The sequence below is a fragment of the Lonchura striata genome, unplaced genomic scaffold (genome assembly GCF_046129695.1).
Source record: "Lonchura striata isolate bLonStr1 unplaced genomic scaffold, bLonStr1.mat Scaffold_113, whole genome shotgun sequence".
Classification (NCBI taxonomy): Eukaryota; Metazoa; Chordata; class Aves; order Passeriformes; family Estrildidae; genus Lonchura; species Lonchura striata.
Window position 1 is genome coordinate 668,714 of NW_027461081.1, and position 16,403 is coordinate 685,116.

At 47.1% G+C, this 16,403-nt stretch overlaps 2 protein-coding genes across 2 annotated transcripts in view; one reads left to right on the forward strand and one right to left on the reverse strand.

Annotated features, from left to right (window-relative positions):
- Positions 1-16,403, forward strand: part of LOC144248414 (uncharacterized) — an 84,688-nt gene that overhangs the window by 38,622 nt on the left and 29,663 nt on the right. The gene's annotated exons all lie outside the window — the stretch shown is intronic.
- On the reverse strand, positions 10,656-11,655 carry LOC144248407 (olfactory receptor 14C36-like). Its single transcript, XM_077790580.1, has one exon. The coding sequence runs from the start codon at positions 11,628-11,630 to the stop codon at positions 10,656-10,658; it is 975 nt and encodes a 324-aa protein (XP_077646706.1). The 5' UTR covers positions 11,631-11,655.

Sequence of the window (16,403 nt, forward strand, 5' to 3'; positions counted from 1 at the left end):
ACGGAGGGAACAAAGTCTGATCTTTAATTCCTTCTCTACCACCTCAATTTGAACTCCCAATTCGACAATCAAGTCTCTCCCTAACAAATTGTAATCTGCTTCAGGAACTAATAGGAAGTCACCCAACCCCACTTTAGTTCCCGATTCCACCACCACCCCTTTAATAATTTGTACTTCAAAAGGTTCCCCCTTAGCCCCTATTACCGTGGCTGTCTGTTTTGACAAATTACAGCCCTGAGGCAGAAATTGAATAGTAGATCTTTCTGCCCCTGTATCGACCAGGAAATCTATTTCCTGGCCCTGGGGACCCACCTTCAATTTTATCAAGGGCTCTTTCTGATGTTTCCTGGTCCCCATAAAATAGAGCCCCTGACTCCCCTATTCGATTTTGAACTCCTCCTCGTCCCTTAGCCTCCTCCTGCACTCCCTCTTGAAATGTCCCTTCTTACCGCAATAATAGCATACCCTTTCTCCTACCTTTCCCTTGTCACCCCCCCCCTTCCGAGTGACTCTCTTTTGTTCTTCCTCTACCCGCCTGCTTTCCCTCACTGCAGCAACCATCATTTTCACCTGTCTCTTCTGACTTTCATCCTCTCTGCGGACATAAACCTTCTGCGCCTCTCGCAATAATTCTGCTAAATCCCTATCCTGCCAATCATCCATTTTCTGTATCTTCCTCCTGATATCATCCCAAGATTTAGAGACAAACTGGACTTTGAGAATTGCCTGTCCCATTGGGTTATTCGGGTCTAATCCCGAGTACAGCTGGAAACTTTTCCTTAACCTCTCTAACCATTCAGTGGGGGTTTCATCCTTCTTTTGTCGGTCATTAAATGCTTTATTTATATTCTGGCCCCTAGGAACGGACTCTCTTATGCCATCAATTAATATGGTTCGAAAGTCCTGCATATTAGCTCTATGGGCCGCATCCTGGTTATTCCAATTAGGATTCTGGAGAGGCCATTTGGTGTCGGCTGGCTGCTGGGCATGCGCGGGTAGGGCATCCCAGGCTCGCATTCCAGCAACTCTTATCATGTTCTTTTCCTCGGCCGTGAATAAAATATTAAGTATAGCTTGTAATTCCTCCCAAGTGTATATATTAGGACCTAAAAATTGATCCACCCGCTCTGCCACACCCAGGGGGTCTTCTAGCAAATTTCCCATCTCCTTCTTAAAGTCTCTAACATCCCCCGAACTTAAGGGCACCGAAATAAATCCAATCCCCGGCTGTGGTCCCCCCATCGGCATTTCCCTTAAGGGAAATAGTTTGCCTTGCATCTTACTCCGGGTAAGAGGACCACGCGAGCCTGAGGGTTGATCAGAGTCTGAGTCTGATTCTTCCTCATCCGATTGTGGAGGAGGAGGGGGTGCATTTGGTGCAGGGGGAATGTAGGGCGGGGGTGCAATAATTACTTCTTCCGCTCGCCCCTTCTTTTTCTTTCCCCCTGAAACCTCCGAGAGTTTAAACACGAGCACCTCCGGCTTTTCTATCCAGACTTGGGCATAGGCACTCTCCTCAAGGTTAGAAGGTTGTTTAGCGTGTACCCAACCATTCAACAGTTGCTTTACCCAGTCCTCTGAGGACCCAAAGATGGGCCAAAACACACCTTTAGAAATCTCTTGTCCTCCCCATACTTCTATGCAATAGTGTATCATCTTTGCCTTATCCTTCCCAGGTGCCCCTGGAAAGTGCTCCCAATTTGTTAGCATAAACCCTAAGGGACTCTCCTTAGGAATTGGGGGAAGTTTTACCCCCACCGGGGAGGGGGATTTATCCTTGCTTCTCCCCTGCCCCATGTCCTCCGGAGTACCTTCAATCACTCACGACAGCACAATCGCTTCCCCTGGTTCGTGGCCCAGGCCCTCGCGGGCTCTGGAAAACGCACTACTGAGGGTCCACACTCGCTTGGAGAATCCGGCTGCCAGTCCTCCTCTCACACACACACACACTCGCCGTACTCCGGGATCCCGAACCCCGCCCGAACGGATCCCCTTTATACTCACACGTCCTGCGCCTTCGTCCGGACTTTTGTGCACAAAAATTACGGGGTACCCTGGGCCCGCTTCCCTTTCTTTGCTTTCGCTCTCTAGGCTTTTAGGTTCGTCGGTCGGGATGAGGGTAAAAACCCCGGTCTGAGTCCGCTCAAGGGAGCGGAATCGTGGCGCCCCTCTCAGAGAGAGGTTCCCCAGATCCCGATCCGAGTCACGGCACCAAATTGTTATAAACGAGCACAATAGGCTGTCAAATCCAATTAAAAGGATTTATTAATAGCAGAAAGCGAAAGCAAACCAGCGCGCGCTGGGCGGCAGTCGTTTCAACTACCGCGCCTAGCTCTCCGTTTCCCCCCCACTTATTGGGTTGTCTCTTCCGGATGTGTGACGCTCTGGTGACGCTCCGGTGTCTCTTCTGCGCAGGCGCACCCTGTTGTTAGGTGGTCGTTCTCTGCCTCTTGGTGGCGCCAGTGGTCTTCTTTAAGGTTGTCTCTGCGACCTGGAAATTCCCTCAAAAACAAGAAATGTTATCTCTAGGCACGTTTACATGTTTTGCCAAGTCTGTAACGGAACTATCCTTGAAACATATCTATTTGCTTAGGTGTTTGGGTGCCTAGCAGCAGCTTTTTCAAAACAGTTTTAACTCCCTAAAAAGTTTGTAACGAAGTCGTCCTTGAGAGATAGTCACTGGAATGCATGAGATAGACACTGGAATGCCTGACAAGATGAGAACATGTTCAGACAAGTAAAAACTCTAATTAAAACTCTATTCTGTGAATATGAGAGACTCTATATGAACAAAAAGGCCTTATTTTCCTAACAATGTATATTGACACTACTTACCATTTCATTATCTGTTCTCCTTGTAAAATAAGTTGTGTAGCTCTGAATTTGATTTCTACTGCTTATGCTTATTATGGCAGCATGGTTATGTCACAGTGTTTCCAAGAGAAGAGATAATTGTAGAGAAAAATTTATGAGAACAATAGAAACTTCTAGGATGGACAAGCTCTCAGGCTCTGTTTCTTCAGTTCTGGAAATATTTATTATGATTACAGTGCATTAAAGACACAGAATTGTATGAGTATAGGGGAAAATACCCATAAGTACTTTTGTCACCATCTTTAAAAAGCCATTTAAAGTCATCACCATTCAACTCAAATTCTTTAAAATACTGGTTTACATATTTTAATTGTTGCTGGCAAGGAAAGTTTAGTGCTCATGATTTTTCTGTAAGGCTGCATCCTGACCACAGCTCATATAATCAATTTTCAGGCTCCTCATAATGTTTTCCTGAAGTATCCAAAGAAAAGAAATGCACCTCATACAGAAATGATGTGAAATACAATCTGACATCAAAATGACCTGAGGTACTGTTGTTCCCTAGAAATGAAATAAAATTTAAAACAACATAAAATACTTAAAGTATAGAAATGTTTCTGTATCTGGCAGGGCAAAGTAGCACAACCATCCCAGGAGGCTTGTTCTCATTTTCATTATCACTACTGTATAGTCCACACTTCAGAAAAAATAGCTCTGTAAATTTTGGTTTTGTAGTTTTTAGCTTTAAACAATTCCAGAAAAATTGGGGGACAAAGTGGGGAGTGTTTATTTTTTATTCAGTCTTTTCAGTGGTTATTTTTTTCAGTCCATTATCCTACTGTGGCTACATTATGTTCTTATGCTCAAATTTCCAGATTTGACTACATGTATTTAAAAACAACAGCAGAGGATTTTTTTATTAAAAGCATTAAAAACAACCACTTGAACCATGAGCCATTTTACCCAGCTCTGATACTGAATTTCTTTCCTTTGTCAGCTCTATACATATGTCAGAGATTGAGGATTTTTCTTTTTATGCACAAACTCTGTACAGTAATTGCATCTTCTATGGAACATCAAATCTTTTAGCAAAAAGACCATCGTACTGAAGGAATACTTGGTTATATAACTGGGAGATATAATCCAGAATAAGTGCTTGGCCCATGCAATAGTGACTGATATCTCAACATGTCAGAGTAAATGATGGAATTTAATTGTTAAACTTTTTCAACATGGAAAAAAATCCCACTGACAGTGATTGCTGTTGGTTTGATCTGTATCTTGGCAAACCCCCAGATTTTTAGTCAAGCAAAAACAAGAACAAAAAATTTAGTTTCCCCTGCAAATATTTAAGGATTTTTATTGCTCACAGAATACTGGAAAGTGACAACAAAAAAAAAAGAGAGAAAAAGAAAAAAAGTGAGAGACACCTGCTTCTGTTAGCGACTCCTGCTTGCAAGTTTGTTACTCACACCACTGGAGGCAGGAGAGAATGAGCACCTGTCCCCAGGCTGAGGAACTTGTATGGCACTGCACAGTCCCTATCTCTGCACAGTGAGAAGGATGGCTGGGGCTGAAAAAAGCCCCATTCTATCTTTTTGAGGAAGAAAGGAAGGCAGCTGCAAGAGTTTTAGGAGTGGCTGACAGCTGAAAGTATGACTTGTGAAGATGCTCTTTGATGAATGTACAGCATACGTGGAGGAAAAATAAGAGTTTGCCAAGTGCAGACATCTTCTATTCTCTTATAGCTAAAGCTGCTTTGATCTCAACCTGACAAGCGATGTGTATATTATACCACTGAAACCACTTTAGTCTTTTCAACTCAATAAACAAATAGCCCAGGGACCTAAATGCGGGATGACCACGCTCCAGCACGGTGTGGGTGGAGGGAGGCAGAGATCTCTGAAGGTTGCTCTTGGGGAAAGAGGTTTATTGGGGGTGCAGGAAGGTCCGAGCCTCGTGCTCTCAGGCGTAGCATGTGGCCGGGTTTAAGAGGGCAGGGGAGGGGAGAGACAAAAGGAGGGTTTAGGAGAGGGGAAGCTCCAGGGGGGGAGGGAGAGGTTCTAAGAGGGGAGGAAGTTCTAAGAGAGGGGAGAAGTTCCAAGAGCGGGAAGAGGTTCCAAGCGGCCGCATGGCTTCTCGGAGCCCCCTTACCAGGGGCTCCTAGGTGGGCTGGGATAAGGCATGGGCCAATGGGGTTACAGACACTGATGTTTTAGGGGCAGGTACAGAGGTGCGGGATGAGCCACACATCTTCTGGGGGGTGAGATGTGAAGAGAGCCTGACAGAGGAATGGTTGTACAACAGGGGACATGATACTGTAAAATTAATCCAAATAGGGAGGGCTACGTGACTGCTGCAAAGTTTGCATGACCCTGAAGAGTAGATGGTGTGCAGAAAGCAGGATATTGAAACTGCTTGGTATGTAGAAATAGATAGAGAACAAAGGGGTACTAAGCTGTTCTAACTGCAAGGCCAGCTGGACAGGCAAGTATCGATCACAAAGATACTTTTAAGATAATATTACAAGTCATGTAGCAACCAATCATGAGCTTGGCTTTTGCAATATGTATGAGCTAATTAACGAACATATATAAACTGTGTAATCTGTTACAATAAACTGAGACTTGATGATCATGATATCATGAGTCTTGTCCCCCGCGGCACCCTCCAACAACTGGCTCCCGAAAGCAGGGACCTGATCCGAGCCTAAGGCGAGAGAGGTGCTGCGTTGGGGTTCGGGTCCTGCAGCTGGAAGGACGGTGAAAGAGCCGAAACGCGTTGCTCCGCGCCCTGAGTGACCGCAGCGGCGAGCTCAGCCGATACGTGCTGCCGAAGCCTGAAGGAGCCAGCAACGGTACCGACGTAATCATGGAAAGGCAAGCAGCATATGATTTATTTAGTGCTTCTCTTAGAAAAAGGCAGATTAGGGGGATTGACTTAGATAAGGATCTCCCTTCGCTATTGCATCATGCTGAGTCTTACGGCTTTTTCATTAACCCCCATAGTGTTCATGAACTTTCAGAATGGAGAAGATATAGGGATAAGTTGTGGGAATTAGTGTTAGATGAGGATAAACCGGGCAAGAAAATGAGTAAACTTTGGAGTGTGGTTGATAACGAATTGTTAATGTGTCAGGCAGAAAAGAGGGCGGTGGAAGTGATACGGACAGCTCTGGAGAAAAATAAGGAATGTAAACCCTCGCTTCTCTCCAGTGAGCCAAACCCTCCGGTTCTCACAAATTTTCCCGTTCCCATCTCTGCTTCTGAAATGCCTGTACCTCCCATAGACACTAGTAGCATTGAGGTGCTGGAAATTGAGATCCAAATTGCTTTATGGCAACGGGACTGGGATCCCAAATTCACTTTGTGTGAACGGGGATCAGGTAGAACGGAGCGGGCGCGGGGCCAGACAGAGCGGGGCCGGCCAGCACCGAGCCGGAGGCGAGCCCGGGGCGGAGCGGACATCAGCCGAGAGACGGAAGGCTCCTTGCTGCCGAGCAGCAGCGCAAGGGGGGAGAGGGGCGTTCCTGGGGCTCAGCCACGCTGGAGCCGGAGCAGGCGGGGCGCGGCCGTGGCGGGGGTGTCTCTTCTCCCATCCACAAGGTGACACAACAAGGACGGGAGCGAGGCGGCGCCGCCCCTCATCGCCCCGCAGCGCCCAGCAATGGCGGCGGAGATGGCGGCACAGTCCTGGTTGCCATGGCAGCGACAACGCCGAGAGCAGCAGCGCCGCCGGTGGCGGGATCGCAACACTACAGCAAAAATTTCAACAGCATCTTCCCAATTTCTTACAAGAGTCAGAGACGTAATGAAAAAGTACAGCAGGACCGAGTGTTTTCCAAGATACCAAGAAGGATGAACATTATGTGAATCAATGTTATTTCAAATATGATATAGATAAAAATCACTGTATAAAGATAGAAATGTTAGTAATGATTTAATTACCAAAAATGTCTCTGCAAACAAAGAGTTGAGAAAATGTCATCTGATGGAATTTTAGTATTGAGTTTGTAATCTCCGTCTTTGGGTTTTTATAGATAATAATATAAGTAATAGTGATTTTTAAGTTTTATAGATAATAAGATAAATAGTGATTGTTAAGTTTTTGTAAGTAACGATAAGTAGTGATTGTTACTAATGTTATATGAGTGCTTTAAAAGGATTGTCTTAAACTATTTTAAACATTTCTTGTTAATAGGTTGATCATAAAATGTGAGTTGTCTGATTTTTGTGATAAGAATTATTATTAAGGTATTAAGGTGTTGTTATAGTATTTACAGTCAGTTTTCATATGTTTTATTGTCTCTTTAGGTGATTGATTACAAGATGTTTTTTCAGGATCCTGTGTTTTTGATTTTTTAACTACTCATGTGTTTTCTTTATCCAATCTTTTATGCAGCTGCAATTCATCTTCCTTTAAAAATTCATCGTCCAAATTTTAATTCAAAATTTCAGACTTCAAATTTTCAGATTTCTGAAGAAAGGGTTTGTTGTATTTAGAGAATTTTTGTTTTGAAAGAGATTTTAAACAGGTTCAATTATTTAATAGTTTGATAAAATTTTAATAATAAGGTTTTTTACTTATAACTGTTATTTCTAGGACTTTTGTTTTATAATGTGTTAAAACATATCCTCCAATTAGAGTTTGAGCTCTGGCCAAGCTCTGGCTCTACGTGGATGGTGTGATTGACCCAGGTGTTTTCTGCATCAAAAAGTATTCAAGTCCTTTTGGCTTAACAATTTGACCATATAGGGCAGCTGAGCCTCAAAAGGAGTTTTGGAGAAACATGATCCGGACATGTTTTATCCAAATCTCTGTTGTTTTAAGGTTTATCAGCTGCTGCAGACTCTGGGATAACAATTTGATAGTGTAGCACTTGGTAACTGTGATTTTATATGTAATGTTAATAGTGTATTATCTGATTGATTTTTTGTTGTTAGTTTCTTTACTATATGCATTGTTTTGTTCTTGATGTTTTTTCATGTTTATTATAAAGATGTTGATATTTCCATTTCTTCATGCAAATTTTAGGAAACAGAATTGAGAGAGGACCCTCCAGTCCCTGTGGGGGGTGTTGAGTTTGTTTGTGTTTTAGCAGGTGCAGAATCTGGATAGATTTCATTGAAGAATGTTAAACTTATCAATTTCAAGAGAACACTAATCTCTCCACAAGTAAATCAGAGGATGCACAGCAAAAGTGGATTGTACAAAGATTTGTGTTTCACCCACAGAAGATTGTAAGCTTTTAAGTTTTTTCATAAGTGTGTTTTTAATTATGTTATAGACATTTTTGCTAAGTTTTGATGAGTTTTAGTAATGCCTGTGATTTTTCTGTTCATTTTGCCATTGCTTTTCAATGGCAAAAGAAAAAGAGGGACAATCAATTAGATAATCAAAAGCATAACATTAAGTTTATCATAAATATAGTTTGTATTTAGAATTAAGTTTGTTCCTTTCATGTTAAACAGAACAATCAAAAACATGAGAAATATGAAGTGGGGTGCACTTCTGTAATACTAACCTCATTTTTCACCCCACGAGTTGCTTCAGTGCAAGCTCTCACACAATTGAAAATCCTAGCCTACTGGACAAAAAGGTAAATTAGTATTCCATCTAAAATGTTGAGTGAGCTTGCCACAAATATAAGTAGTATCTGTCATGCAGTTCTGCAAAACAGAGCAGCTGCCACTAATTTACTTCTTCTAGCCCAAGGTCATAGTTGTGAAGAATTTGAAGGAGTGTGCTGTATGAACTTATCTGATCACTCTACATCTATCCATAAGCAAATATGAAAATTGACCGAGCTAACTCAACAGTTAAAGGTAGAAGATAGATTAGGTTTAAAAAGATAGCTAAAAGGATTAGAGATCAGACTATAGTTAAGAGACATTATCAAATATTGCATAATAGTTCTAAGCATAATTGTGATACTTTTGCTTGTTTTGCCCTGTGTGTTTACTTGCTTGCAAGGCTTGATGCAGCAGCTTTTGCAGAAAATGCTGAATGCACACCTTCTTGTACAAAAGGAAAACGGGGGAGATGAAGAGAGCCTGACAGAGGAATGGTTGAACGACAAGGGACATGATACTGTAAAATTAATCTAAATAGGGAGGGCTACGTGACTGCTGCAAAGTTCGCATGGCCCTGAAGAGTAGATGGTGTGCAGAAAGCAGGATATTGAAACTGCTTGGTATGTAGAAGTAGATAGAGAAGAACAAAGGAGTACTAAGCTGTTCTAACTGCAAGGCCAGCTAGACAGGCATGTATCTTTCACAAAGATAGTTTTAAGATAATAGTACAAGTCACATAGCAACCAATCATGAGCTTGGCTTTTGCAATATGTATGAGCTAATTAACGAACATATATAAACTGTGTAATCTGTCACAATAAACTGAGACTTGATGATCATGATATCATGAGTCTTGTCTCCTGCGGCATCCCTCTAACACCATCCCAGAGCTGGGGCAGCCACAAAGCTGTGCCCATTTCTGTTCATTCCTGCTCTGATGGGGATGCATCCTCAGCCACTTGGAGGTTGATGATGAATTTTACTACTCCAGAGGGCTCTTCTTTCTTGAGCTCCTCTGTTCAGGAATTCCGTGAAAAAGGCACATAAATATATGTTCTAAATACCTGAACAAGAAAAACCTATGGGAATAATTCATGTCCTCAATTCCTCTGTGGTGAATTAGACAGATTTCTGAAGTTTATTCAAAGTGAATATACTATATTGAAAACAATGCAGAGAGAATTATTTTGTCCTGTTAAGTTTTCTTTTCCTGTTTATTGATTGATATCAGCAATGTCCAATTGATATTGATCCCCAGCACCTTCTAATACAGTCTATAAATATATGGAACCAAGGGGCCCGTGCTGCTCCTCAAGGACTTGTAGAATTAAGGGAACATATTTGACACCATGGTGGCCCTTGGGACCAAGAGGCCATTGTGACACTCTGGGAACAAGGAGAGCATTGCTGCCCTGCCAGACCTCATGGAACCAAGGATCCACTGTGACACTGCAGGGCCTTGGGGGATCACGGTGACATTGTGACACTGCAGGGCCCAAGGATTCAAGGGACTTTGTGACACCAAGGGGTCCCATGGAACCAAAGGGACATTGTGACACTGGGAGGCCTCATGGAATCATGGAGACCATTGGGACACTCTGGGGACTCATGGAACCGTGGTGACACCAAGTTGTCTGGGAGTGTTGATCTGCTGGAGTGTAGGAGGGCTCTGCACAGGGCCCTGGACAGGCTGGATCCAGGGACCAAATCCAACAAGGTGAGGTTTAACAAGTCCAAGTGCCGGGTCCTGCACTTTGGCCACAACAACCCATGCAGTGCTACAGGCTGGGGACAGAGTGGCTGGAGAGCAGCCAGGCAGAAAGGGACCTGCAGGAGCTGATGGACAGCAGGCTGGACATGAGCCAGCAGTGTGCCCAGGTGGCCAAGAAGGCCAATGGCTGCTGGCCTGGATCAGGAATGGTGTGGCCAGCAGGAGCAGAGCTGCTGTGCCAGCACTGATCTGCTCCAGCTCTGCACACAGACATTGCTGCTGCAGCTCCAGAGAAGGCAACAAAAGGACATCTCTGCAGAAAACTTTGCTGGGAGATCCTTTAGTTCCTGTAAAGCCACAGAGGATGCAGCCCCTCAGTGACACAGTCTGTGGCCACAGGGAAGGGGAGAGAAACAAAATCAGAAATGGCACAGACGATGACATTTGTTAAGAACATTAATATGTAAAACAAGGAAAAACGACCTCCAAAATGAAACCAGCAAGATGTATCTAATATTAATTTTATTACAAGTGATTTGCAGAAATTGGCCAGCCGTTTAATGTTTGTGAAAGCATCCAGTCATCAGTCTCCTCACTGCAGCCTTGAGCTCCTGGTTCCTCAGGCTGTAGATGAGGGGGTTCAGGGCTGGAGCCACCACCGAGTACAGAACTGACACTGAAAGATCCATGGATCGAGAGGAGATGGAAGAGGGTTTCAGGTAGGCAAATACTGCAGTGCTGACAAACAGAGAGACCACAGCCAGGTGAGGGAGGCAGGTGGAAAAGGCTTTGTGCCGTCCCTGCTCAGAGGGGATCCTCAGCACAGCCCTGAAGATCTGCACATAGGAGAAAACTATGAACACAAAACATCCAAGTCCTAAACAGGAACTAAATGCAATGAGCCCACGTTCCCTGAAGTCAGATTTGGAGCAGGAGAGCTTGAGGATCGGTGGCACCTCACAGAAGAACTGGCCAAGGGCATTGCCATGGCACAGGGGCAAGGAAAATGTATTGGCTGTGAGCAGCAGAGAATTGAGAAAGGCACTGGCCCAGGCAGCTGCTGCCATGTGGGCACAAGCTCTGCTGCCCAGGAGGGTCCCGTAGTGCAGGGGTTTGCAGATGGACACGTAGCGGTCATAGCACATGATGGTCAGGAGGGAAAGCTCTGTTCCAAGGAAGAACAGAAGGAAAAAGAGCTGAGCAGCACATCCTGTGTAGGAGATGGTGCTGGTGTCCCAGAGGGAATTGTGCATGGCTTTGGGGACAGTGGTGCAGATGGAGCCCAGGTCGCTGAGGGCCAGGTTGAGCAGGAAGAAGAACATGGGCGTGTGCAGGTGGTGGCCGCAGGCTACGGCGCTGATGATGAGGCCGTTGCCCAGGAGGGCAGCCAGGGAGATGCCCAGGAAGAGGCAGAAGTGCAGGAGCTGCAGCTGCCGCGTGTCTGCCAGTGCCAGCAGGAGGAAGTGGCTGATGGAGCTGCTGTTGGACATATGTCCTGTCTTGGCATGGGGATCTGTAATAAAAGTAATCATGGAATAGCTGGGTTTGGAGAGAACTTTAAATATCCCAGCACAGCTTGGGGGCACTTCCCCTCACTGCCTATCCCGGGGTCTTGTGCCCCGAGCTGTCCCTGCCAGCAGCTGCTTCCCTGTTCCCAGCGCTGTGCCCTGCCAGAGCTGCAAGAGCCCAGTCCAGCCCTGGGGGCTCAGCTCTGCCCTGCAGACCCCTCCCAGACCTGGCACAGCCCAGGGGCAGCTCTGGCTCTGCCGGTTCCGATGGCAATGTCAGAACAACCCTGATGAGGCTGGGAAAGCGACACTGATGCTGCCTTTAAGGGGCCCTGTGCTGATTTCTGTCACTGCCTTGTTTATCCCGATCTGAGAAAAAAACCTTTTTATTTTTTTCGACCTGAACTGAGAGATGAATACGTAAGAGAAATTTCACATCCAGGCAACACATAGCAGTACATTAAAAAAGGCAAATTTTCCTATTTATGCAGCCCCTGCCTTGCTGTGATCCCTGAATAATCTGCTTGGAAATGCTCTGGAGATAAGTATCGTGCTGGGAGCAGTCCTGAACAATGCAGCATCCTCATCACACCACACAAGGAGAACACTTCCAACCCTTTCCAGCTGTCTCCTACCACCCAGATTTTGGCCCCCAGCGCTGGGAGCAGCTCCAGGGCCGGCTGAGAGCTGTCCCTGGCAGGCAGCAGAGTCCCTGGCCCAGCACAGCGCCCTGGGCTGCAGGACCCTGCTCTGCAGGACAGCCCTGGGCACCCCTGGCTGCTCTGCACAGGAGATGAGCAGAGAATGCACTCACAGGGGCTGTGGGCATTGGCATGTTCCAGCTTTAGGAGATCTCTCCAGGAGCTGCAGCTGCATTGTCCTGCAGCCAGAGGTTCCTGTGCCAAGGGCTGGCAGTGATTCTGCCCCAGGCACTTCTCAGCCCCTTCCCAGCCCTGACTGATTGAAGCTCTCTGTGCCTCTGTGCTGTGCCCGGGTGGCTGCAGGCAGTGCCCCAGCCCTGCTGGGCTGGCAGAAGAGCTGCTCAGCAAGAGAAATGTGCTTTTGAAGCTCTGCTTGGTTACCAGGATCACTCTCTGTGCCAGGAGCCCGGCCCAGCTCAGCAGCACAAACACAGCACAAGGACTTTAATGACCCTCTGGGGCTTTGTGCTCAGGGCCTGAGTATCAGGCCCTGAGAGGGAGCTGCAGAAACCTCTCCAGAACTCCAAGTCAGAATCCAACCCCAAAGTTTCTTGGACTTTTAATGGGTCCCACTGAGGGACATGACTGAGAAAGTGTCCCCAGGCCCCAGGCAGAGCAGAGAACTGGAGGCACTGATGACAGGAGGGGACAAAGAGAAGCCAAGTCTTGGTGCCCTGGGGCACAGCAGGGTCTGTGCCACCAAGGGCTGTGAGGAGACACCTTGTCCTGAGGCCCTGGGGCCTCCTGGCACAGCCCCAGCCAGCCTGGGCACTGTCAGCCCCTGGTCCTGCCCTCAGCATCCCCCCATGCCCACATCCCAGTGGCCTCAAGGATCTGCTGGAAGGAGTCCCTGGGGAGCCTTGGTCAGGAATGGCCCTGCGGGCTCCTTCATGATCCCAGGGACTGCAGGTTTTTCAAAGGACTTTGCCTTTTCCTTTGGCCTTGGAGTCTCTGAGAGCTTTGTGCAATCATGGCCTCCAATTATCTGCTTTAATTAGTCCCTGGAGAGGCTTTTTCAGAAACAACATACAGTGGGGCCCATTCATGCTTCAAGGTACTTCAGTTTTATTAAGGTACTTGGTGTTCCCCTTTTGCTACAGACTGTGAGAAGTTTGTGCAATCATGGCCCCAATTATCTGCTTTAATGAGTCCCTTGAGAGCTTGGCACTGACACTCAGTGGGGCTCATAAATACTTTGAGATTCTTAACTTTTGCAAGGTACTTTGGATTTTCCTTTCCACTGTGAGAGTTCTTTGTGCCATTTTCAGTCTCTGAGAGGTTCTTGTGCCATCCTGGCCTCCAGTTCTCTCCTCCAAGGACTCCATGAAGAGCCTGTGGTATAGATGGACGTTTGTGGTTCCCATTAATGCTTTAGACTCCAACCACTTTGCGGTTTTCCTTCGACCTTGACTCCGGGAAAGGTTTGTGCAATCTCCTCTCAGGCTCTGAGGTTCCAGGTCTCAGCTCCAAATGCAGAACAGGGCTCATTAGGATCAAGGAAGTCCTGACAAACCATGGGTCTGCCTCAATTTCTCTCTGCTCTTGTGCAGTTTTTCAGGAAGTTTCTGTAGTGGTTTTGGTTCATCATTTTGAGATTTCTCAGCCAATGCTTCAATTAGTGTGGTGGGTTCATTGGTGGCTAATTACCAGTGCACTCACTAGAATATACTTACTCATTTCCTGCTGTGAGATAGGATTAGGAGAAAGGCAAAGTGTTTTCAAAATTTTAAAAGGTTATAAATAAAATTGTATTAACAATAACTAAAGAAAGTGTAATAAGAATCAGAACAAAACTTTCAGAACACTTCCTCTCTCCATACAACCTGACAATATAAAGAGACAAAACCTAAAATTTTCAGTCAGTTTACCACCTCTAAAATAGTCTTTCTTCACTGCACTTAGGCAGAGAAGTTCCTCTTGTTAATGTTATGGAGACTTCTCCACAACAAAACAGTTATCTCATGGCTTTTCATTTCCACAAATAGCAGCTGCCTGGAGAAATCTGCAATCATGAACTCCCTCCCACCTTTTCCCACAGATGTGCTTATGGCCCTTGTCAGCTTATGGGGTATTAATTTTGAAATGAGCTGTTTAAGAGCAACGGTTCTCTTCATCTCTTTCTGAAATCATCTTCATCTTTGGGAACAGAGGTCGTCTTCTCTCCCTGAGGGCACAGGGTCTCATCACTGTTCTCCCTTTCTCTGTTCAAACCTCTCATGGGATCACAGCTACTTCAACATTTGCTTACTTTAGCATGGAGGCCTTTGCTGAAACAAGTCATCTCTCTATGTTTTCAATGCCTTACAGGGAAAAAGAGAGTCTGATGTATCAATGACATCCTTCTCCACAGCTTTAGCAGAGGATTGCAACCCCAAGATCAAGGCATCTCCTCATCCCTCCCATCTGGGACTCAACTTCCCCTTCCCTGCCCTCGGTGTGTTCATGTTGCTCCTCTGTGTGCCTGCCCTGTGTCCTTTTCTCTCACGGGAGGGAGGATGGCAGCACTGGCAGAGTCAGTATCTCCCGGGGCTGCAGATGGTTCCGTGAGCCCGGCCGGGCTCGGTGCTTGCGGCCGGAGCTGTTTTGCCATGGAGGTTTCTGCAGCGGCTGCGCTGGGGCTGTGTCAGGCTGGGCCGCGCTGGGGCAGGGCCAGGATCTCAGCAGCCAGGCCAGAGCCCAGCAGCAGCATGGCCGGGGCCGATGGCTTCTCCTGCCCTGCCCGCCGGCTGCGGGTGAAGCCCAAGGGCGGCAGAGCCTTGGCCGAGCCGGCCCGGCCCGGGGCTGCTCCTGGGGCCCGGCGGATCCTGGCCGGGCCCGGGCTGGCGGCGGGGCAGGGCTCGGCAGGGCCAGATGTCAGCACCCGCAGCCATGGCCCGGCCTCGGCCCCGCGGCCTCCCCTGCCCTGCCCGGCAGCCGATGGCGCCTGGCGGCTCCCTGGGAAGGGGCCCGGCCCCACGGCAGGAGCCGCCCGGCCCCACGGCCAAGACGGGGCTGGGCCGGCCTCGGCACCTCTGTGGGGCCAGAAGGGACAGAGACCCAGCCAGGCTTTCTCATCTGTAACTTGTCCATATGTAGTGGTCATGTGCCCAAGCCCCCAAAACCTCTCATTGGGAGATCCCTGGGCCCTCTGCAAGGTGTTTTCTAATAAAAATATTAAGCTCATGGTCTGTGAAAATTACCAGAGGAGGGGGCTAACCCATCCTGTCTGTCCTGGCCACTTTTGTCTGGGAGCAATCCTTGGATATACAGACTTTAGGAGGCCACATTCTAATTTTGGCCATGGACCATGGACAAGACCATTTATTTTCCACAGGAATGAAGGAACAGAGCCCCAGTGTTTCAGGGACAGATGAAAGGTGACCACCACAGTGAAAGGGCAGCCAGAGCTGGCTGTTCTTTCCTAAGACATACCCTTGCATACAGGAAATTGTTTAGGGAGAGAACCAGTTTTGGCAATGGGCATCTGAACACAGACAGTTCTTTTCTATAGCAAGGAAAGCACATAGCCCCTTTGCTCCAGGAGCTGATGAGAAGCAGCCCTTGGCATTCCAACATCAGCCAGACCTGTCAGGTGGCCCCTGGGAGGCCAAGCCAGCCAGACCTGTTCCATGTTCCCTCGCTTCCATGGGGTCTCTTGGTTCCAGGAGGCTCTGAGGTGTCACAAGGCCCCCTTGGTGACACCAGGCCCTGAAGAGTCAGAATGGTCTCCATGGTTCCATCAGGCCCCATAGAGTCATAATGGTCTCTGGGCCCATGAAGCCCCGCGGTGTCACCATGGCCCCAGAGTGTTCCATGGGCTCTAGTGGTACCACAATGATCCCCTTGGTTCCATGAGGTGCCCACAGTGTCACAGTGATCTCCATGGGACGGAAAGAACCGAGCCCCAGTGTGGCAGGGGCAGCCACCAGAGGCCAAGGCCAGCCAGACTTGACAGTACTGGCAGATTTTGACTGGGAGCAACCCTTGGATATAGGGAATTTTATAGGTGGAATCCCAATTTCAGACATGGACACCTGTAGTAGAAGGATGGTTCTTCCATAGGAAGAAAAGCACAGAACACCGGTGTCTGAGGGGCAGATAAATGGCGGCCATCAGA

Coding starts and splice junctions, on each gene's coding strand:
- LOC144248407 (XM_077790580.1), bottom strand. CDS start 11,630: ATGATTACTTTTATTACAGATCCCCATGCCAAGACAGGACATATGTCC.